Source organism: Capricornis sumatraensis, chromosome 1 (genome assembly GCF_032405125.1).
Source record: "Capricornis sumatraensis isolate serow.1 chromosome 1, serow.2, whole genome shotgun sequence".
NCBI lineage: Eukaryota > Metazoa > Chordata > Mammalia > Artiodactyla > Bovidae > Capricornis > Capricornis sumatraensis.
The window spans coordinates 150,695,018-150,719,794 of NC_091069.1; the positions used below are offsets into that span (position 1 = coordinate 150,695,018).

The 24,777-nt window shown below is 39.0% G+C and overlaps 2 protein-coding genes across 3 annotated transcripts in view; one reads left to right on the forward strand and one right to left on the reverse strand.

The window, feature by feature from the left end:
* Positions 1-24,777, forward strand: part of CMSS1 (cms1 ribosomal small subunit homolog) — a 397,612-nt gene that overhangs the window by 20,304 nt on the left and 352,531 nt on the right. The gene's annotated exons all lie outside the window — the stretch shown is intronic.
* FILIP1L (filamin A interacting protein 1 like) overlaps positions 1-24,777 on the reverse strand; it is a 112,723-nt gene that overhangs the window by 8,761 nt on the left and 79,185 nt on the right. Inside the window, exon 4 of one of the 2 annotated variants that reach the window (XM_068969695.1) lies at positions 7,023-9,798. The exons of the other annotated variant lie outside the window; for it this stretch is intronic. Coding sequence (XP_068825796.1) covers positions 7,023-9,798 — 2,776 coding nt within the window. The remainder of the gene's footprint in view (positions 1-7,022; positions 9,799-24,777) is intronic. 2 annotated transcript variants of the gene reach the window in all.

Below are 24,777 nucleotides of genomic sequence, written 5' to 3' on the forward strand. Positions count from 1 at the left end.
TGAATTTAAGCAAGAACTCCATTAAAAGACAGAGAACAGAAAAGGAATAGCTCTTTTTAAAAAAAGAGAAGGGGAAAAAAAACAGCCGACTGACTAAATGGTAAAGGCTGGTAATTTGTTCTTGAGGAATTGCTTTGAGTGGCTGCATTGAAGCAGGTGTTTATATGTACTTAATTGTTATGAGGGGCTTCCCTGGTAGCTCAGGCGTCCCTGGTGGCTCAGAGGGTAAAGCGTCTGCCTGCAATGCAGGAGATCTGGGTTCATCCCTGAGTCAGGAAGGTCCTCTGGAGAAGGAAATGGCAACCCGCTCCAGTACCCTTGCCTGGAAAAGCCCAGGGACAGAGGAGCCTGTCAGGATACAGACCGTGGGGTTGGGAAAAGAGTCAGACATGACTTAGCAACTAAACAGCAATTGTTGTGAGAGATAATTGGAGATCAGTTTGAAGATTTTTCTCTAAAATGACAATTTTATTTGTGATAACTCCCTAAGTTTACAGTTATTTAATTCTGAATTGGAAGCAGAATTTAGAGACTGACAGGGTTGAACCCTGGGCTTCCCATGTGCCTCAAGGGGTAAAGAATCTGCCTACAATGCAGGAGATGCTGGAGATGTGTTTGATTCCTGAGTCAGAAAGATCCCCTGGAGGAGGGCATGGCTCCCCACTCCAGTATTCTTGCCTGGAGAATCCCATGGACAGAGGAGCCTGGCAGGCTACAGTCCATGAGGTCTCAAAGAGTCGGACACGACTGAAGCAACTGAGCAAGCATGCATGCAAGCTTGAACCCTAACACTTCTCCCCCTGAGCTCAAAAAATACACAATTCTTTTTTTGTAAACTGATTTTGGGACCTTAAGTCTTTCCTTGTAAGTCATGATGCTGCTTGAGAAATGGAAACCCTAAATTAGGGTATGCCATCCCAGGAAGATTTTCTAGGGATCTGCAAAGGCAGAAGTCTCACCACCTCTGGGCTAAGCTGGTGGTGCTTGTCTTTTTGATGACTAGACCTTGATCCCTAGATTGCCTTCTCTGGAGATTTTAGGTCAGGACTATCAGGACTGTCAACGTGGTCACCTGCTTAAAAACTTTTATGTGTGTGGTTGTGATGTTGCTTCTGTGGATCATTGTCACTCATTTCTGATGCTTTTCACTCCAGCCACCTCTGAGGAGATCAGGTACCTCTGTTCTTCACAGACTGATAGCCTGTCCAAACTCATTCTTCACTCCTGGAGTTTGTGCCTTTGCTTACAGACTCCTGTTTTAGGATAGAGTGGGCTTAGTGGTCCCTGGCAACTTGTACCTCTCCTTGGTCTTGCTTTCTCGCATCTTCTGTCCACAGCATCATCCCCAGTCAGTCTTCCCCATGCCTGCCCATTGGTGTGGGGCTTGGCCTCTCACCTTCGTTATCTCTTAACAGTGGTCTGCAGATGGGAGGAGTTGAAAGAGGAGGCAGATTGCTGCTCTCGTCTGTAGTGACCTTGGAAGGTTTCAGAAGAGGCCAGGCTCAAGCCAGACCTTTCGCTGTAGATTAGAGCAGAGAATTCTCTCCAGGTAGAGCAGTGGGGAGGAGGCAGGGAAAAGCCCCGTGTGTGTACGTAGGGGTGTTCCCAGTGTTCTGGCTGAAGCGGCAGACTGTGAGGCAGAGCGCAAGCAGCTAATGTCAGGTGCCCTGTCTGTGTTCTGAGCAGGATTAGATATGATTTATTATGCGTCATCTCTAAAATTGTGATGATGTCCACTTTACAGGGCTATTACGAAATAAAATGACAGTGTATAAAGCATTGGTTCTCTCTGACCTCACTACCCAGAGAACTTCTTTGAGGACAGATGGTCCCTAGCATGGTAGTCAAGGACCTTCAGGTTCTGACAGTACTGTGCCCTGTGCATCTTGTTGTTGTTTACTCGCTTAGTCATGTCTGACTCTTTGTGACCACTCCCCAGCCGTGTCAGCATCAGCCACACTGCATCACTCACTGTTCCCCAAATGCTGGTTTTCTGCTCTCCTGCCTGCCCCCGCACCTCTGCTCTGAGATCCTCCTGGAATCTCTATCCCAGTTTTCCTTCTCTCTCAGACAGCTACCTCTCCTCCAGTCAGATCCTATCTGTGTCTGAAACCTGACCCCTGAACCCTGTCCAGGGTAATCTACTCCTCCAAAGGCCTACAGAACTTGCTATCTGTAGAATTCCTTTTCCGTATTGTGCTCTTAATTACCTTTTAAGGTAGTTCTTAACTCTTGCCTTAGATTCTAAGTCTTATCACCTGCGTAGCTGTCTTGCAGCAGCAGCAGCAAGGTACTTAGAGGTGTGTTGGCTGGTTAACTTGCTCGACTCCCTAAGGATTCTTTATCCTACAGTTTTGCCTTTGGGGAGCACTTGCTCTGACTGCACAGTAGAAGGATCCACCAGTTGCAAAGGAAAGGACTTGGAGCTTAATCTAAATGAAAATGAGTTTTAAGGAGTTTGAAGGTTTGTGGATTTTATTGAACCACTTATCTGCCTTATTCTTTCTTGGATTTGCTTCACTGTGGCCTAAGGTGAATGGAGTCCTTTGTTTTGGCTCATCCAAACTGCTCTCTTTAATGTATGTTCTGGACCATTCCCAAGAAATGCTGTAGGGTTATGTTGAGGCCCAGGGACCTGGAGGTGAAACAGAGCTTGTAGTTGTCAGACAGCCTGCTACAGCTCAAAGAATCAGACATCTATGCTTTGCTACTGTTGTAAAACTGGGAACCTTTCCACCTTATAAGATGGCAGTTTTTATTGAGCTTTTCTTTTGAATAAAAAGAAAACCTGGAGAATAAGCCATCTGTTTGTCATGCCAGCCACTAGAGGGTGGAATAGTCACACTTCCTGAAACAGGTGTAATTCATTCTGGTAGAGCAAGACTAGAGTCAGAACATATTTGCTAGTGTTTATCAATATATCAATAGAACTGTCTAAAACAATGGAATCCTTCTTTGTGTGTGTGTGTGCTGAGTGGATTTAGTTATGTCCAACTCTTTGCAGCGCTATGGACTGTAGCCACCAGGCTCCTCTGTCCATGGGATTCTCCAGGCAGGAATACTGGAGTCCGTTGCCTTGCTCTCCCCTCCAGGGGATCTTCCTGACCCAAGGATCAGACCTGTGTCTCTTATGTCTCCTGCATTGGCAGGTGGGTTCTTTACCATCAGTGCTGCCTGGGAAGCCCAATTCCTTCTTTAGGTACATAGTAAGCAGCAGAGGAACTTGCTAAAAGATGCAGCTTCCTGCGCCCTTCCCTCAGAGATTGGGATTTGATAGCCCTGAGTGGGACATCAGGGGATTTTCATAATGTGTTTTGAATTTTACTTTGAGAAATGTAGATCCTATTGTTTTGGGCATGCATTATTGCCTAATTATTTTTTCTTTTAGGATTGCAAAGCAAAAGATTATCTGGAGGAAAAGACAGTATCAGAAGCCAAAATGTAGGGAAACTAGAGTGTTATTAAAGCTCTCTCCCTGCCTTTGTCTAACAAGTTTCAAAGGAAGACTCACTTGGTAAAGATTAAGAATCAAAACAGCTGTGAAAAATATGTTTTTGTGTGGAGTTATATTTTAGTCAATAAAGATCACAGAATCCTTTTACAAGTCTAAAAATTTTAAATTAAATACCCCTTTTATGGTCATCTCACAGTGCAACCTAGTTTATCCTTTGCCCAATGTCTTGGCATTCTGAAATGTAATTGTAGAAACTCTCTAAGTACTAATAGAATTTATATAATCCTATCATCATCTTAACACACAAAGAGACTTTCCTTTGTATGTAAAGATCCAGTTGTTGTAATGTACAATGTCCTTCTTGTAAGGATGAGTCAGAGAGCAGTGGCCTCCTTGGGAAAGCATTGCAAATGGTCTTAAAAGGCAAGAAGAATGTCATTAAAATAAAATGACAAAATAAAATAAAATCATTCAAAACTGTGATAGAATGCTGCAGCTCAAAAAGTTAAAAGGATCAGGGACTGAGTAAAATGAATCTTGATTCTGAAGCTAGGACCTCAGATGAAATGAGAAGATATTTTTTCAGATGTTTACAGAAACAGTCATGTCTCCTATGAGCCTCTCAAGGGCCTTCTTTTCTTCAAGAACACAACCCTCCACTTCCACATATCTCATATGAAGATTTTCCAGTGACACTTCCTCTCTCCTTCCTAGTTTTCAGGATTCGTCTGTGATTTTATGTGCAATAAAAAGAAGTCCTGGAACCCCACATACACATATGCACACACAAGCACACAGAGTTATGAAGAATTATTTTTGAAATTAAAGGCCAAAAATCTAGTCTGTGTCATTCTTACGGTCATCTCACAGTGCAACCTAGTTTATGCTTTGCCTAATGTCTCGGCATTCTGAAATGAAGTTATAGAAACTCTCTAAGTACTAATAGAATAGTTGTATGATTTTATGGAAAAGAAACTTTTTTTTAAGAGATGATGCTCTCTTTACCATAAACTTTGATTAGTAGCACTTTTAGTAATCTATATATGTTATTAATACAACAGTGTTCATAAATTTTGACGTGGATATGAATTGTTACACTGAAGTAGTCCTAGTAGAGGAACCTCTAAAAGAGGTTCAGTTCCTTGAAAGTCCAGTAGATTTCCAATAATGTTAATTACTTGGGAAGCCTATTTGTAGTTAATATCTGGAGCAAGATGATGAAATGAGAATTTGTGCATTATAATCATAGAGCACAGGACTTGGGGTATTAACTTTATTATATAAAATTGCTTGGCTCACATAAGATAAGAAATTGAGTCCTTACAAAATAGTTCAACTAATGAATAGTCCAGAACCTCTCAAACTCTTAGTTACAAGTGTGCCAAAATGGGTCTTTTCCTCAGTACCTGGGGCAGCCGGGAATAGCCTGGGGGTGACAGGAGTCCCTCAGCCGATCACCTCTGCCTCTTTATCCATCCAGTGTGTTTTCTGTTTGTGTCATTATGTGACGTAAGTGGGGAAACGCTGGGAAGACTTTGTATTTTAATTCTTTCTAGTTTCTGTTTGTTTATTATTAGTTGATTACAAACTATTTCTGTTTTTTATTAGTTGATCACTATTCACCAAAACTTTATATGTACTCTTTTGATTATCATCTTAAAAGATATCCCATGTAGCAATATTATCAGTGTCTACTTTAAAAGATGTAAAATAACAGTTGTAGTTTCTTCTAAAGTTCTAATTCAAGGTAACTTAAAAATAAAAACAGTTTTGGAAAACATTTAGACTGTCATGTATTTTGTAATACAGTTGGGTCACTGCCAATTCCCATGATGAATGTGTTTAAACAGAAGCTTTCTCATTCATCACTAACCTCAGTTTTCATCCAAATTTATTTAATGATGATGCAAGCCCACAGTGTTGGTGTTGCAGTTCATCACCATGGAAGTGTTTCTGTCAACAAATCCTTGCTTTGCTATCATGAAATTGATTTTGCAGGGAAAGGAGGATAATTGTGAAAGATGGCTTTTACTTCTGAAGATCTTCACAGTTTTCCTGGGTGTCTAAATGAATTGTGTTTAAAATCAATAACTGGCAATAAAATTGACCACACTAAATTAACAGCTATAAGGTTGGAAAAGGGAAAATGGCAGTGAGCTACTTTGTCTGAAATCATGTTTTTGGAATGTGGCTTGGGGACCAGATTTGTAATATGAAATGTTCATCTGAAAGCTGTTGTTCTCTGCTACAGAGGTACAGGTTATGCTGACAGTCCCAGTATCAGAATTCCTAGGATGCTTTTTTTATCTTTAAGAATTACTGAGTTTTTCTCGCCTACCTTGAAAATCAGATAACAATAATCACAGAAGAAACTTCCTCAACTAACATACAGTATTTTTAAAAATATGCCTTTTCTATAACTTATGTTTGTAACTATCTTTGCTTTTTATTTGCTTGTTGGGAGGTTAAAAAAAAAACAAAAAACAAACCTACAATCAAGCTTAAGCTTCTGAATGCAGACTAGTAACAAGCAAGGTAGAAAGCAGCTACCTTAAGTAATTCAAACTATTCTGGGAGCCAAACAGGAGAAAAGAACAATAATGACATTTTTAGTTCTAAGCAGACTGTTCAAGAGCATATGTTTTAGTGGCTGATTCTAGCATATGTTTTAGTGGTTGTTTAGATGTAGACAAACATTTTAAGGGGATTTTTAATGTATGGTAGAAACACAGTCAACTCTTGATTGTCAAGGTAACTTGTATTTCCAAATGTGCTTTTTCTGGCTTCCTAACATACGTCTTACTTTCACCTGACATGCCTCAGCTCATACATGCTCACAGAAGCAAATTAATATTATTTTATTCAGCGATTATGAGTAAACATTTTATTAAGTTCCTAAATTCCTAATATGTGCTAAATACTGTGCTGGGGACCAGTGATATTAGGATACATCTCAAGTGTGAAGTCAAGTTTGCTTCTGTGAGATCTTGTAGTTCACCTTGAAATCAAAGAGCCATAAAATTTTATTTATTTCAACTACTTCCTTCTCTAATACGTGATCAGAAGTTGACTATAAATGGGAAATAGATCCTGTTTGTTTTTAATGAAGAATTAATAGACATTATGAACAGGAAATAAAATTCTATTATACATGCAAAAAAAAAAAACACAGAATGACCAAAAAAATTCAGCAAGCAATGGTAAAAATAACATTATTTACTGCTTTATAATGTTAAAGTATTTCACCGAGACAAGTTGCAGTCAAATTAATGTGTTATGGAAAATGAAATACATAAAGATGTATTTAAACAAGTGCAGACTAAATATTTTCCATACAGGGTATGTAAATGAAAAGATATACAGTAAGTGCACACTTGATATGACTATGCAGGCAACACTTAGTTAGTTTCAGATACTCTTGGATAGTTCATGCATAAACCTTGCCAAAGTACAGGTTCAGTCAGTCTTTGGGGGCATGTGGAGAGATAATTAAAAAGGACTGAGTTCCTTGCAATAATATCAGTATAAACCGGATAAGGAAGGGTCGTCAGTTATATATATTACTTACTGTAATTTGTGATTGTCGAGGAAGAGGTGTGGCTGTTGGTGTGATAGTAATACTGCTGGTGACTTTATTGGTTGTTTTGTTTAGTGCCCCATTAGTTAAGCCTTGAGTTCTGTTATCCTGCAGTGGTGCTGAAGGGCTGGCAGGTCTCACGGGGCTGGCTACAGCTTGCATGTAAGGACTTCCTAAGTGAATGTGGATTTTATTATCCTCAGTAGTTATCACACTTGAACTGTTACTGTTTGAACGTTGAAACTGCCATGATGATTGCCGGTCAGGGGAGACTCTGAAAATTGCGTGCTTGGCACTGATTTCTATCGGCTCGGGAGAGCGTCCCTGCTCAGGGGAGCTAGCTGAACCAGTAACAGCCAAAACCTGAATAGGTGACATTGTCCTTTCTGGAGTTATGGAACCACAGGACTCTGGGGTCTGTGCCCTGGCAAAGGTTGCCATGGTAATTGGGGACATGCCTTGCTCTAAATTCATCAGGCCTTCAGCAGAGGTTTTTGATTTCACTGGTGTTATGGAGGCATTTTGGAGGATGGTGATCCTTTGCTTTGGGGTGCCACAGTTTGGTATCACTGCAGTGCTTGTGTAAGAGTGAGGACTCTCTGTGGTTGGACTTGTGATTTCAAGAGTGGCTGTGTTTTGGACATGGTCTGGAGTAACCTTTATATGAAGTGGTTGCCCAGGTGTGTGGCTTAGCACTAAATCTCCAGGTTGCATGAAGTTGCCATTGGGTTTAGTCTGTATTTTGCCATTCTGAGGATGGCCCTCCTTGGACTTCATCCAAGGAATCCAGAGCTTCCTGTTAACAGGACAGGGAGTAGATGAGTTGCATTTGAAGGAAAGCACAGACTCCTCATCATTAGGGTCCTCGTCCTGGTCCTCACTCTCCTCATATAACTGACCATTGATGACTGCTCGTTCCAGAGGAATGATACTCTTATAATCAGGTGGCTCATTGTCTGCTGCTTCTGTTTGAACTTCTTTAGAAAATACTTGAGGGTCAGAGATTCTTCTTCCGTTGAGATTGGGCCGGAGGCTCTTACTGAAGTGACGATACCGCTCTAACTCTTTAGTGAGGTTTTCAATCTCTCTTCCTAAATCTCTGTTCCTATTCTCTTGTTGACTGAGTTTCTTTTGCAGAACCGAATGATCTCCCTGGAGGTGACATATCAGGTCCTCAGTTGCCATGTATTCATGAATTTTCTCTTTCAGTGCATCCACTTCTCTTGAGAGGTGACCTGACTTAGCTTCTTCTTCTTGAAGCCTTTTGAAAAGCCATTGTTCGTGGCTGGACTCTGTCTTTTCTGCTAACTTGTACTTGGCAAGTTCCATTTTAACATGCTCCAGCTCTTCAGATAAAAACTGAGCTTTGTCGCGTTCATTAGCATACCTTCGTTCCAGCGTCTCATACTCATCTTCAGTTTTCATGAGGTCATCCTCGATGGCTTTCATATCCTTTAACTTCAGTTTCAGTCTCTCCACTTCTTGAGAAAGCTCTTTAATCTTATTGTTCTCCTGGTGTAATGCTGTTGTGGATTTACCAGAATCCTGATTTAATTTGTTTTTTAGGAAATCTTTCTCAATTGCTTCCAAGGATTGAAGCCTATTTTTCAACACATTAACCTTGGACAGGAGATCATTTCCTTTCTCTTCCTCTGCTTTCAGTTTGCTTTTTAGATCGTCTCTCTCTTTGGTTACACTGTACATTTTTTCTTCCACATCAGTTTTGGACTTCAGTGCCCTTTTAGTTTCCTCAATCAACTTCTCCGTAACTGCTGTCACTTTATTTTGCTCCACTTGAAGCTGAGAAGCAGCAGCTTGTAACTTATCTTCAGTTTGCTTTAATTTTTCACTCATTGTTTTCCGTTCATCTACTAGCATCACAGTTAATGTTTTCAATTTAGTTAAATCCTCTTTTAAGGTGAATTCTGTCTTTTCCAGACGACTTTCAATGGTTTCTAGCTCTTTGATCCTTATCTTTAAACTCTCTAGTTCCTGAGACAGTTGCTTTGTGGTCATCCTTTCTTTTTCTAAATTGCATTTCAGCGAGTAGCATTCTTGTTTGCTTTTGCTGAAAGCATCTTCTAATTTTTCCAGAGCCATAATCCTTTTATTGAGTTTTTCAACCTCAAGTTTAAAGTCTTTACTCTGTGATGTTTCCTTTTCTAGCCTCTTATTGAGATCTCTGCACTGCTCCTCCATTTTTATGAGCTCTTCATCCTTGCCTTCCATTTCTAGCACACGTTTCCTGAGCTCCTCTACCTCAGTCATGATACTAGAGTTTCCATATTCTCCCTTGCTAATTTTTTCTTTTATATCTTGCAGCTCTTCTTCTGCTTTTCGTAAAGACCTGTTTGTCTCTTCTAACTCATCAATTTGCCGGCTGAGTGCTGCCAGCTTTTGTCGAAGCTGGCGATTTTGGCTGTCCTCATTGGTGAGCTTCGCCATGATTGTTTCTTGGTTCTGGTGAAATTCTGTGGTCTGCGTTTGCAGTTCGTTCTCTAGTCTGGTTGCCTTCTGTTCCTCTTCCTGAGCTCTGGCTTCAGCAAGGGCTAGTTTAGCATGTGTTTCCTTTGCCCTTGTGGTTAGGTCCTGGATTTTCTGTCTTTGAAGGGCAAGTTGTGCCGTCAGCCTTTGTTGTTCATCCACCACCATCAAAGCAAAAGATTTCAGTTTGGTCAGTTCCTCTTTCAGAGCGGTGACTCTCTTCTCTTTTTCTTGCTCCTTCCTCTCCTGGGACTCAGTTTCTTGGTTAATCAGCCTTTTTAATCTGAAAAATACAAGAGTGCATTCTGTTTTGTAACTGGTGATTTAGTAACTTATGGGCTGTGAGTAAACATGTATGTAATTTAGACAGTATCAACTCATACCATAATGGAAAGGAGTTCCTGAATTTGATGGAGGTGGGGAATCTTGCTTTTTTTTCCACTTCCTGCTTTCTTCCCACCCCTCATTGATTGTTAACAGTTTTAGTTCACCAGGAGCCTTGGTGAAAGAGTAAGGACAAGAATGTTTGGTTTAAATTGCTTGTGTAATATATAATAAATAGACATTATAGCCTGAAGATTGTAAAAACAAGCACAAGCTTGAGACTCGGACCAAGCTTCAAGACTGGCCCTACTCTTACCAACTAATTAACCTGGTCAGTTACTTAACATCCCCTGGGCTTCAGTTTCCTCTGTGAAAACTGGAGGTGATAACTTTATTATCCAGGGGCCATTTGTGAAAACTAAATGAGATAATTTATCTAAGATTCTCACAGTGCTGACCCATAAGCATTTGAGAAGTTTTGTTGCTGTTGATCTGTTTTATTAATGTGGTTATTATTGTATTTATCAAATGGTTTGCTTGAAACATTATGTGATTACTAATGTTTGATCAGCTTCCTTATTCTTGTTAAGATTAAATTTATTCACATTGCTTAGAAGTTAGGCACTTTACTAATGGACCTATTTGCCAGTTTAAACTTGGTTTACACTAGCCTGACGTTGTGTCAGGAATCCATGCACATCTATCTTTATTCCTACAGTGGATGGTAGTTGAATGAGAGGAACTGACAAATACCTGAAGGGGTTTAGAGTTTTCATAACATATGGGAAGAGCATGGGATTTTATACTAAAGAGCTTTATGAGTGTCAGATATTAGAAATGATGGAGGAAAAACTCTTATCAGGAACCCTTTTGAATCATAAGTCCTTTGAATGATGACTTTGATAACATGTTATTTTTTTTCTTTATGTTTTAAATTTGTCAACAAAACATGGAAGACATTGCATGCAGTATAAACTCACTCTTCCACACACTTTTTCCCTCAGTATTGAGGTCACAGTTTTAAATTTGTGGCACTCCTAATTACACTGGGAATGGCTGATTATAGAGGATGTAATTACAGCTTTGCAGTATTGTTATACAGAAGCTAAAATAGGATGGAATCCCTGAAGAATTTAACTGAAGGACTTGTCATGGGTGAAAAGTTGTAAATATTTGTTTTCTTGATGAAGCATAGAGAGTTTTAGCGTATCTTATCTACTAGGAATGAGTTAACTATCCAATGCAAGTCTTTAATCCTTGCCACAGAACTTTCCTTTAAAAATTATTTAAGTATGTGAGAGGACATTGTACAGGGAAATTAACTTGGGGTATTCTTGGAAATAAGAGTCCTTTTTGAGATTCGAATCTGCTCTTCTGTAATTACACTACGCAAGAGGCAGTGTGTTTAAAATAATTGTATGATGTAAGAACTTTCAAACTTTTTTATGGGGAGGATCCACTTTTAGTTTTTCCTGTTTTGAGAACCTGACTGGCTGGCCCAAGGGTTGTGGCCTGTGCACTTCTGAGGAAGCTGGGGTGGGTTGGTTGATGATCTAATCCACACTCTTGGCAGGCTTTCCCAGGGCTTCTGGCCCTGCCCCATTCCATTTGATACACATGGGAACCTGAGAAGAGAAACATAGTGCCTCCTGAAAAGGCAGTGGGGCTTCACAACTCAGTGGCAGAGTCCATGGTAAACTGTGCTGGTGGTGAAGTTGTTACAGAAACTGGCAAAGTGCTTCTTCCTCCCACATGAGCATTAGGATGGTATTTAACAATACTGCAGTGAAATATTTTCCCCTCTCTACATCACAGTTCTTAGAATTTTATTAGAGAATAGTTTCACAAAAGCTTTTCAGGATTTCTTTTCAGCTTATTAAACAATGCCATGTGCTATTTCATTTTCATGAGAAGAAGGTATGTTTTCTTAGGATATGAGGAAGGGAAGATTGTTTGGAGTATGATGAAAAGAGCATTAAAACTGAATGGTCATCAGTGGATCCTGGCATTGCCAAAACTGGCAAAAAAGAGTTTAAAGACATTTCAGTTGTTTCCACTGTGTTCAGTGTTTTCTTGGAGCAAGCATGATGCATCTTTTTCAGCATGGTGCAAGTTCATTTAGCTTTTTCTGTAGTTTCTGAAAATCGGCTGGTATCCCCATCAGTTTCCAAGCTCCATTTTACATGGTTAGACACGTAAAAGTGACAATTTGAATACATATGCCTCAGCATTTCCTTACTACTTGTTTCTTAACAACCTGCTATTTCCCTGGGCCAGTCCCATGAGCACACCTTAGGTAGTCTGGTAAAGCCTTTCAGGGAAGAAGATAGGAATGTATATGCAGAAAGAGTTACACCCCCAACCATCAACCAGCAGAAACCATGATAGGAGGGAGGCCCTGATGGATCAATCCCGGGGCCAGCTGGGTGCTTGCTACACATTGTGCTATTACACATTGCAGGGATGTGTATATGTGTGAGAGAGAGACAGAAAGAGACAGAGACACCAGTCATGCTACTGAATTGGAATCAGCTTTTCTGGTATGGTGAATGGGTTTATCCTAAATCATTCACTATTTCTTGCCAGAAACATTTTGAAGGATAAAGTTTGAGGTTTATAGTCTTGAAGAAAGGTGTTTCTTTGGAAAGTTACTAGTCTTACAAGATTTCAAGCTGCAAGCCCGACCTGTCGTGTGTAGTGCCCTAAACAAGAAAGCTATTGACTGCATGTTAGTCATTTCAGGTTAACAATCACTTATCTAAAACTTTTGAAGCCAAATGTTTCCAAAATTCTAGAGTTTTCCAATTTTAGAAAGGCAGTAAGGAGCATCTACCACATATTATATAATAGCTCCAGTAAGGTCTGTGGCACCATCTCCTAAGCAAATCTTGCAATACTTCCATAGTGAGCTATGTGAATAGGGACACTAAGTGGAGTAATTAAGATAATAAATAGCCTCACATCTACTCAGGTTTCACAGACAAATTAGTTCATGTAAGGAGAAGTTTTGCTGTCACAATTTAGCAATTGAGGGTCCCCTGAGGCAGCTTTCTTCCTTGGGATTTAAACCAAACAGTAATAGTTTTGTTTCCTTTATCTTTCTTTGCATGTTAACGGGTTTTAGGTATTGAAGCTGACGGATTTTATATGTAACAAGGTTATCATTGACTCTGGTTTTACTAGTAACAGCAGGTAAATCTGAGAGCTTTTAATCAGGATACTCATAATCTTGAAAGCAGCACAGATCTTGAGATATCCAGATATGAAATTCTTCCATCAGAACTGTGAGGTCAAATTATTGCTCCTTCTCCCATGAATAGTTCCAATTAATATGCCTTAGTGCCTTTTCCAGTTGATAGGTTTGTATAATCTATGCTAGGGGTTCTTCATCTTCAGCACTACTGATATTTTGGGCCAACTGATTCTTTATGGTGGGGGCCCTTGTAATATGTTTTAGCAGCGTCCTTGGTCTCTGCCCAGTAGACGCCCACCCAGAGCATCTCACCAGTTGTGACAACCAAGAATATCTCCAGACACTGCCCAATGTCTTCCGGGGTGCAGAACCACCCCCCATTGAAAACCACTGTGATCTACACCTGTGTATGTATTGTGTGTTTATAGACATGTGTATCTATCAGTCTGTCATTAGAAGTTAGGCTCTTTATGGTCATGCCTTACTCAGCTTTCCCACCCGCATTACACCTGGTGGCGGTATCTTTGCTTTACCTGTGCTTCTCACAGTTTAACATTCAATTGAATCACCTGGGAATCTTGTTAAATGGTGAATTCCAATTCTGAAGGCAAAGAGTGGACCTCAACATTCGCATTATAACAAGTTCCCAGGTGATGTCAGGACTAAGACTTTACTGTTTATGTGTCAGATATTTTCTAGTAATGGTATTCTGGCTGAATATTAACTTACCTAATTGTTCATTATTAATAGTATCCCAAACTGTGGGTGGGTATAGCCTGTATTCCTGACCTACAGGGCCATCCATTTTCCTCACAGAGAACATCCAGCAGAACTAATGACTAATCTAAAATCTGTTGTTATTACTGGAAAAATGACTTAAAATGCGTATCAGAAGTGTTTGAGTTAGTAACTAAATTTTCTCCTTTAAAAAGGCAGTAAATAACTTTAGTTTCAACCCAAAGACTAAAATGTATGAGACTGTATAATGGTTACCTTTTAGGGCTGGCAACGTGCTGCCAAGCACTGGGCTAAGTCTTTAACTATAGCTGTTGGTTCTGATTCTCATGGTAAGCCTAGAGGGTTTGAGATTATTCTGTTTTACAGAGAAAATGAAAATGGAGAGTCAGAAAGATCAGGAAGGGGCAAAGCCTGTTCTCTTCCCCAACCACACTGCCTCTCTAACAGGAACACCAACTATTTCATGGACCTGGTCCTCATCTGGTGTCTTTCTCAAGGGACAGTCTATGTATTAGAGAAACTTACCAGCCTAAATAAAAATTCTCCTTTATCATCGTGCTTACATTCTTTTTAGTTCATATCTCACAGAGCAGTGGTTTTTAGTTCATATCTCACAGAGCAGTGGTTTTCAAATGTTTGCTCTTTATAGCTCCTAAAATAATTTTCTATTATGTTCAATTAATTTGTTCTTGTAAAGAATAATTATCTTGTTGTTAAGTTGCTAAGTTCTGTATAACTCTTTTGCGACCCTATGGACTGATATTAGAGTGAGTTGCCATTTCCTTCTCCAAGGGACCTTCCTGACCCAAGGATCAAACCTGTGTCTCCTGCATTGGCAGGTGGATTCTTTACCACTGAAAGCCACCAGGGAAGCCGAATTATAGCACTTTCTTTGAGCAAATGCTATCTTTTTTACTTACTGAAGTATAATTGAAAGATATATTTAAAGCATGCAATGTGGTGATATATATATGAATTATGGAAGGATTCCCACCAGTAGTTCCATCACCTCACATATTCAGTTCACCTTCTGTATATGTAAAAACACTTAGGTTCTACTCCCTTAGCAAATTTCAATTATAAAATATGGTATTATTAACTGTAGTCACATGTTATACATTGTAACCTCAGGCCTTATTCATCTTGTAACTGTAGTTTTACCAGCTCCTTCCTATTTCCCCCCATTCCCTCAGTCCCTGGCAGCCACCATTCTATTCTCTGAGTTCAACTTGTTTTTAGACTCCACATTTAAGCAGTTCCATGTGCCATTTGTCTTTCTCTGCCTGGCTTATTTCACTTAGCATAATGCCCTTTAGGTTCATCCATGTTATCACAAATGTCAGGACTTGCTTCTTTTTTAAAGGTTGAATAATATTCCACCATATATATGTCTGTATACACATATATAAATGTATATATGTACTGTAGATTATGTTATATAGTGTATCATATGTAACATGCATCCACTAATATAAATGTTATACATTTATATACATTTTATAAAATGTACTTTACACATATACATTTACATATGTAAAGTATTTGCATATTTACATATGTAAAATACATTTGTATTTAAACACAAATACATGCCACCTTTTCCTTATCCACTCATTCGTTGTCAGACCCTTAGGCTGTTTCCATACCTTGGCTAGAATGAATAATGAGTAATGCTGCAGTGAACATAGTTGTAGATATCTCTTCAAGACAGATTTATTTTTGTTCAGGTATATACCAAAGGATCGCATGGTAATTTGTTTTTAATTTCTTGAAACACCTTCATAATGTTTTCTATAGTGACTGTGCCAGTTTACATTCTCATCTACAGCGTACAAGAAATGTTCCCTTTTCTCCACATCCATCTCTTGCTTTTTTGATAAAGACATCCTCACAGATGTGAGATGATAATCTCATCATGGTGGTTCTGCATGTCCCTAATGATTAGTAACGATGAGTACTTTTTCATACACCTGCTTCTTTGTGTATCTTTTTTAGAAAAATGTCTATTTGGGTTCATTGCCCATTTTTTAATTGGGTTATTTGGATTTTCTGCTATTGTATGAGTTTGTATATTTTGGATATTAACCCCTTGTCAGATATATGTGGTTTGCAAACATCTTCTCTCATTCCATAAGTTACCTTTTCATTATGTTCAGTTTCCTCTGCTGTGCAGAAGCTTTTCAGTCTGATGTAATCCCATCTGCTTATTTTTGCTTATGTTACCTTTGCTTTTGGTATCAAGTTTAAAAACTCATTGCCAAGAACAGTATCAGGGAGCTCATCCCCTGTATTTTTTTCTAGGAATGTTAGTTTCGGGTTTTACGTTCAAATCTTTAATCCATTTTGAGTTTATTTTTGTGTGTAATGTAAGATAGGAGTCCAATTTCATTCTTTTGCATGTGCATGTCCTGTTTTTCCAGCCCTGGTTATTGAAGAGACTATCGTTTTCCACTTGTATATTCTTGGCTCCTTTGTTGAAGATTAATTGACCATATATTGATGGGTTTATGTCTGGGCTCTCTTTTGTACTTCACTGGTCCCTTGTGTCTTTTTTTTATGCTAATACCAACTGTTGTCATTATTATAGCCTTCTGGTATACTTTGAAATCAGGACATGTGATGCCTCCAGCTTTGTTCTTTCTCAAGACTGCTTTGGCTATTCAACATCTTTTTGGTTCCGTATACATTTTAGGATTGATTTTTCCATTTCTGTGAAAAAATACATTGTAATTTTGATAGGAATTACATTGAATCTTTTCATAATTTGGGTAGTATGGACATTTTAACAATATTTTCTTCCAGTCCATGAACATGGAACATCAGTCCATTTTTCTGTGTCTTCTTCATTTTATTTCATCAATGTCTTACAGTTTTTAATATACAGATCTTTTACCTTCTTGGTTATAAAACTTACTCCTAAGTATTTTATTCATTTTGGTGCTATTTTAAATGGGGTTTTCTTAACTTCTCTTTTGATAATTTGTTCTAAAATAATTTTTTTAAACTAAGTACCACTTCACTGGAATCTGGAATTTTGTATTCAGGGTTTAAATAACTGCAGAAGATACATATTAACATCTGCCATATAATCTGAAAGTCATCATTGGCAAACCAGTCAGCCAAAACAGACGTTCAGGAAAAGTCTGGTTTTTTTTTTCCAACTTAAGCCAATGTGTAAATACACATCCCTCTGGCAGCCACTTCACTTCTAAAAGAGATGAGGCCCAGATGAAATAATAGGTACTGTTATTTGTGTATTTCCATCCAGTGGTTGGTTCTGAAGCTGCTGATGCTCTGCTCTCATGGGACTATATAAGAAGTAAGTGTTCCTAGAGTTGTCCCTACATCTGTACCATACAGGGGTTTCCAACCCAGGAAAATGCATTTGGTGAGATTCTATTAAGTATGACTTTTTTGAAAAGGAAGCTTTTAGAGCACAAGCTTTTTTTTTTTTTTTTTCCTGGCAGATCAGTCTTGGAAAGCATGTGTGAGAACTGCAGCTATAGATACCGATTCCCTTCAAGTTCTCCATGCTTGTGTGTGCTCAAGAGTATATGTACTCCAGTTTGAAGAATCTTGTCTTGGAGTACTCATATTCATGTTGAAGGACTGACACAAGAAGATTATAGGAACAGTCCCTGAATCTTGTCCAGTAAAAACAGGTTGTAGAGGCTGCTTTTACGGACACAAATGCGAGGTAGTTAAATCCAAACTGGTTAACAGCAGTGGCTTATGGCAGTTCTTTAGAGTTTCTATTATGGCTCAGAACTATTATAATTTACTGCGGTTTATCACTATTATTATGTGCAACACCAGCTCCTTGTTTTTTCAAAAATAATCACATCTGTCATCTTGAGTGTTCTTTGGTACTAACCATAATGCTGGCTCCTTATTATAAATTGTACATTCAGAGCATCTTTGCAGTTTTTATTTACATACACACATGTCAGCACACATGTATGACTGTATTTTATCTCCTCTATGTAAGACTGTTAGTAATTGCATCATATAAGTCATAGGAAACAGATGGTGTGTCTAAATGCCAGTTATACCCATAATGATTTATATATAATTCTCACCACTTTTTATTCTTATTTATGTATATTACAATCAACACTCTAAAATATAAGCTTCTTAAGCACAGGACATATGTCTGATTGATTCATTTGTGTCTTCTATAGTGTCTACTGCAAAGCCCTTACATGTAGAAGGTACCAAATGAATGGTTTTTTAAATGAAAGAATGAACATTTTCCTGTGGAAAATACTGTAGTATTATACTAACTAATTTTATTCATTTTTAAAAGAAGGGGCTCTGGTGCTTACCATGAGCATAGTTTTAGGTATTTAAGAAAATTAGGTATAATTGGTTAAGTACAGTGGCCTCTGGAAAGAATCGAGACTGTTGGAATATCTTCTCTTCCTTCTTCAGAACCATGTATTAGAACTGTATGTGCTTGCTTGTTTGAGAAGGGAGATGGTTGCTACCGTCCACATCCTAGCCCCTCACTCTTCCTTGATAACTTCATCTCTGCAAACAAAGGAGTGGTCCTTTTTATTTTTTCCTCAGAGCTAGAGCTCTGCTGGACAAGTATGTTTGTTTACTACACAAACAACATTACGTCAACAAACAAATGAAACTGAAAAGGAGATATTCATCTCTGATCTGACCACCCTAACACACCAATTCTGGTTCTGCTTTTCCAGATTCTTTCCTAATTTTTCAGACAACCAGCCCATATAAATAAGCTTAGCATGATTACTGACCAAAGAAACCAGTTTCACAAGCCATTCGTGGCATTGTGTTGTTTCTGGTAGCTGCAGAAACCAACCTACAAGTAGTGGACAACTTCAGAGTCAGCTTAGCTTCTCATGTGTCATCTTTCAGGAGACAAATATACTGTGTGGACCTGAAATTTAAAGTTTTTGATGTTATGAATATAGCAACACTTTTGTTCATTTAATTTGCAAACAACAAAGGAATATATTACCGGGCTATACTGAGATGAAGAGGGGAGACTCCTGTTCTCCAGAGTTTGTAGGCTCTTGGGAAAGATGAGCAGATAATTTCAGTGCAACTCAGTAAAGTCTCCATAGCAGCTGTTCTTAAAACTTCTTGGTCTCATGACTCCTTTACACTCTTAAAAAATAATTGAGGACTCTGAAGAGCTTTTGATTGTGTGGGTTATGTCTACCAATATTTATAGTATTAGAAATTCAGACCAAGATATTTTAAAATATTTATATATTTATTCATTAAAATAGTAAACATAAATAACATATTTTTTTATGAAAAATCACTTTTTATAATGCCAAAACTTGGTGGAAAGGGCTGTGTTGTTTGTATTTCTACAAACTCTAATACCTGGCTTAATTGAAGGCTGCTGGATTCTCAGAGCTGTTTCATACATCCCATCAGCTGTCAGAGCAATGACATCAGCACACGTCACATCTCTGAAAAACTCCTTGTGAGGGACTGAGTGAAAAAGCTAGTGTTACTGTGAAAACAGCTTTAACCTCATAGACCTCCTGAAAGGGGCCAGCCTTTGAGAATCACTCTTCACCTTGAGGATAGGTGGTTGAAGCATAAATGGCAAGTGGTTCTTTCTCTGGAGAAGTCTTTGGTTTAGGCTGTCACTTCTGAAGGCTGTTACTGAGTGAGCCCTTCGCTTCATAACACACTGATGAAGTCCCCAGACTCACTGGCCTAGTCACTGCTTCAATGTTTATGTCATTAATTGAACTAATTGCTACCCGTAACAGCTATGTGGAAGATTCCCTTCCTTCAGAAAATACCTCTTTCCCAGTTCTTAGAAAAATCCTAAATGACAAAGCTCTCTCCATAAGACATCATGTTTTGTTTGAAACCACAATTTGAAATAAGGGCATGGAAACCACTGAATGACCTGGTTCTTAAATAGGTTCATCCTCAGTGCTGTGCAGGTCAGCTGACAGTTAATTCATTTCAGACTTTTATTATATCACTATAGTGAGCAACTACTTATATGCAAAGTACTGTGCCTGTTATTTGTCAGTTTACCTTTTTTCTGTTAAAACCTGCCTGTATATTTGCAGACATCACTCTAGTCAGAATTTAAAATAGTTGCCCATCAACAACCAAATAGTGTGATGGTACCAAATCTTGTTTGGTCTTTTCTGAAGATATAAAAAATAGTATATCTCTCATGCCTAGACCTAACTGTGTAACCTCACCTTGATGGCTCTCAATTCCTATATTTGCTTTCATTCTTTCCATGCTAGTTTAATACATTACTTTTTCTTCTTGATTTAACATGTTAACTAATAAGCAAGAAACTACATACTCTGCTTTATTCACTTTTATGTCTGCTCTCAGGGCTAGACTTTGATAGTCTGATTATGATGATAACCCCCTATATCTCTTAGCAATGTTTACCCAATACATTTTTAATTGTTGCATTGTATTGATAGCAGCTGGGTTTATGGTTCAATAACCACAGAATTCTAAGCAGTTTAGAGTAATTACATGGAATGTGTTAGAAAGCTTCCTTAGGTTGAGATAGGTTCTTGGTAATTAACCAGTAATTTATGTTTCCTTGCTCTACTCTCTGCTTTTTCAATGGGACTTTTCACTGTTTAGTCTAATTTTTAGGAGCACTCATAAAAATAGCTATGACTAGTCTTTTTTATTCTATGTATGCTGCTTCCTTTTATTTCTCTCAGAAGTCAAAGGTTTTTTTAAAAAAAATTACAGCTCCAGCATACCATAGTCATAATGTAACGCTTGATTCATTTGAGTTGGTCAGCAAGATACAGAAGAACAGTAACACGTTTTTTGGCGTCTGCTAGCCAAAACGTCTGTATGACTATAAATCTGTGTCTGCTTTATGTCCTTATTACTGAAGATCCTGTCATCATCATTGAGATCACTTAGAGACACCATAAATGGGTCCAGATCCAGGAAACCGGGTTGCTATTTTCCTTCACTGTGAAACAAGAATTGCAGCAAGAAGTGATACAGAAGGCTTTAGTTGGTGTCAGAGAAATATAAAGTAAAAATGGGGTGCGGTGAGTCAGGACTTTTCAGCATCTGAACAATCTTGTTTGGCTCCCCAAGGGTCATAGGAAGTGAATTAATAAGACACAAATAGTCGAACGACCTACTAATTATCAGGAGGTTAAGGAGCTTTTAGCAGAGAAACAGGATCCTAAGAGGAGCTTATAAAATGCTCAGATTGAGCAAAAGGACCAGTATTGGGAGAAAATCTTTAAAGAAATGGAAACAAAGAATCTCCTAGAAAGAAAAACTACTGAAAGGCAAAGTTTCAGAAGCAGAAAAAGATCAGTCTAAGAGCTCACCAGCACAAAACTTAAGAAGAATATTTTCATTTTGAGACGGTGGAATCTAGTCTAGGAGACACTGCACCCTCCAATCAAAGGGCCAGGTGGAGACTTAAAAAGGTTCTCAGTCTAGGGCCAGGGGAGGAAATGGAAACTAACAAGGGAGTTACAATAAGGATAGCCTGTGCAAATGTGTACCAGGATAATTACTTAGAGCCTGAATTATATGTTGTTACTTCTTCAGTGCTGTATTGTCAGTTAAGTTACTTTCTATAAAGAACTATCGCATGATGGATGTTCACTGAATACCAGTAAGTTTGTGCTTCCTTAGCACCCATTTTACTTTTTCATGTTGAAAAATATCTTCTCAGATGAATTTTTCTTTTTGCCATTTGCTGAATAGGATTTTTTTTCCTTTGCTTTGAATATATTACAGCCATCAAGAAGAAACTTTCAAAAACAATTACTTTGAGTATGCACTAAAGAGCCTATTCACTTTTCATGTCCTCCTGCCCCACCACTTTGAATGTGGTTCTTAATTATTTGAAAGCAGTTCCTCAGGTCAATATTTTAACTTTTTTTTCTTCTCCAGACTTTCCATTTTGATTGCTACACTAAAAAACTTAGGGAGGAAAAAGCAAACTAGCCTGTCTTTTAACAGATTGAGACTTCAGGTTCTTGGCCAACTGAAAGTTTCATCTCCCTGATCCATCAAGGCCTGCCTGGGGCTCCCACAGCCATGGTGCCTTCCCTGGCTGCCTTTTTCTTTTCTAGAGGAAGCATGTAAAAAAGTCACCCAGCATGTGATGCCTTGGACTGTCACAGATACAACTATGCATCTATATTCCCCAGAGCACCTTGCCTGGTAGATAGCATGCAGAGCCATCTTTAAGTTGATGATAATGGTGATATTGGCTTGTCCCCACGTTCCTAACACTGACTATTTCTCATGCTTTCATTTCTTCCTCCCCTCTCTGTGGGTACCCTCTGTGATCTGTGTTCTTCTGTATCTTATTTACTGGCTCCATGATGGTAGTAGCCTGTTTTAGGATGGGAATGATGTCCTCTCTGCTGCCTATTCCCTACAGCAGCAGATGGCAGCAAGCAGTGCAGGTGGCTAAGGGCAAGGGGCAGGCAGGGTGACTGACAGGGAGCCAGTACACCCCCCAGGACTGATGCACCAACGGGAAAGAGGCAGTGGAATCCTGTGGGAGGCAGGATAGTGCTGGGGGAGAAATTGAGATTTTGGAGTTCAATCTTCAAAGCTGAGTCTTGGTTTCCCCACTTCTACCCAGTGTGACGGAGCAAGCAGTTTAACTTCTACAGGTCTCATTTTCTTCATCTGTGGGATAGAGATAATATTGGAACCTCCCTCACAACAGTGCTGTTCTAAGGATTAAGTAAAACGATCTACACAAAAGCACCTAGCATACTGCCTGGCACAATGTATGTATCAATTATTGCTAGAGTAGGAAGCTGAACCGATGATGATGACAGCAGCGAAGGACATCCGGGGGCAGGGGGAAGCTGCCTCTGGTAACCACCATTTTAGGGCACAGGTGATTTTTTTTTTGAAAACTTAGGAATGTCAGAGACAACAAAGAGATCTAACATTCATAACTTCACTATTTGCTGCTGAAATATATTTAGGATGAGTATTTTCCATTTCTCTTTTGTTCACAGGTCTACACCACAAGCTCTTCTCCCTTCCAGGAACAGTACGATACTTTGAATGTGCGTTATCCAGTGACATGCCAGCATACCACAATGGATGCTAACAGCTGATTCTCCCAAAGCCTCTCTGATGCTCTGTTCATGTTTCTCCTGTTTGTTGTTTCTTGAGTGTCAATGTGCAGTGCACTTTCTCTGCTGAGATAATACGCTCCAAGACTTGTCCACTTGGGGACTCAGCGGTGGGGTGGGCTGACAGACCTTTTTCTGTATGTGCTACTGCCGGGTTTAGTTTTCATAGTGGAAACTGTGAAGAAGACTATTGATGATATTTTAAATTCTTTTTGAGCATTTCATTAAAAAAAAGTACAAACAGGTTGAAGGATACCCAGATTATCTGAGAAAGAGGTCATTTGAGGTTTTCATACTGTTGTATACTTAGCTTTGTAATTAAAAAGTTTTCTTTGCTCAGTCTTAACTCTTCACAAGTCTGAACTTCAGTCTTGGGATTTTAGATTAGCATTCCTAAATGTATTAAATACATTTCAAAATATGTATATTAAAAGGTATAGGATCCCACCTCATCCTTCATCTGCCAGTTCCTCTTCCCCAACTTATAACCACTGATACTGCTGCTGCTGCTGCTAAGTCGCTTCAGTCGTGTCCAACTCTGTGCGACCCCATAGACGGCAGCCCACCAGGCTCCCCCGTCCCTGGGATTCTCCAGGCAAGAATACTGGAGTGGGTTGCCATTTCCTTCTCCAATGCATGCAAGTGAAAATTGAAAGTGAAGTCGCTCAGTTGTGTCTGACTCTTAGCGACCCCATGGACTGTAGCCTACCAGGCTCCTCAGTCCATGGGATTTTCCAGGCAAGAGTCCTGGAGTGGGGTGCCATTGCCTTCTCCAACCACTGATACTAGCTTCTTACATGTACTTCTATAGTGTCTTTATGAGTAAACAAAGAAAATACAAATAAAGATTCTTATCTACCCTTTTTTGTACAAAAAATAGCTTATTCTTTATCCTTCACCTTGATTTTTGCAGTTAAACATTTTTTTGAGATCTTTCTATTAGATCAGTGTTCTTCAGCAGGGGCAGGATATGGGAATAAAAATCAACATGGCTACTAAATAAATCTTTACAACTTCATGCTTAAAAAATTAAAATTTGTAGGATTTTTGAGATGAAGTGACATAGAGGAAGAGGAGTCATATACTTTTGCAGTTTTGAAGTTTTAACATTAGGATAAATTGTAATAGTAATATTTTTGATTATCATTTTATAACAACAGCTTAACTGATTTATATCTGTTTTTATAATGTCTGTTTGTAGCATCTACATTTTCTTAGTTAGGAAACTGAAGCCCAGAAAGATTAAATAACATGCAAGGCCATTGTTACAGTAGCCCTGGTACTGGAACACAGACTCCAATTCCCAGTCGCTATCCAGGGTGTGATTTAGTTTATAGCAAAAAAGAAACAAGCATATTGAGGGTCTAGTCTGTGCCTCTTGATCTTGCTGTTGCTGCTAAGTCACTTCAGTCATGTCCGACTCTGTGTGACCCCATAGACGGCAGCCCACCAGGCTCCCCCGTCCCTGGGATTCTCCAGGCAAGAACACTGGAGTGGGTTGATTCTTAAAACAACCTTATGAGGTATTATTCCAGTTTTACAGATGAGGGTAAGGACCAAAAAACTAAAATATAGAGAGGTTAAATAATTGCCAAATAGCACAAATAACCAAGCCAGAATAAAAAGTCACTGTCTGCAAAGCATGTGCTCTTTCAACTGAACAGTCTACATGCTAGAAAGCCCAGACAGAGTACTGACCTCGCAAGTTTCCTCTTTCTCTCGTCTCATGCTTTTCATGTTCATTCCTGCACTGTGTCCCTATCCCATTGACTCCCTGACCCCTCCTACCTTTGCTCGGTCTACTCCAGTCATACCAATTTCCATGTTGTTCCCTGAACACAGCAGGCCTCTGGCTTGTGTACTGCCTGCCTTCCCAGGGAAGGCC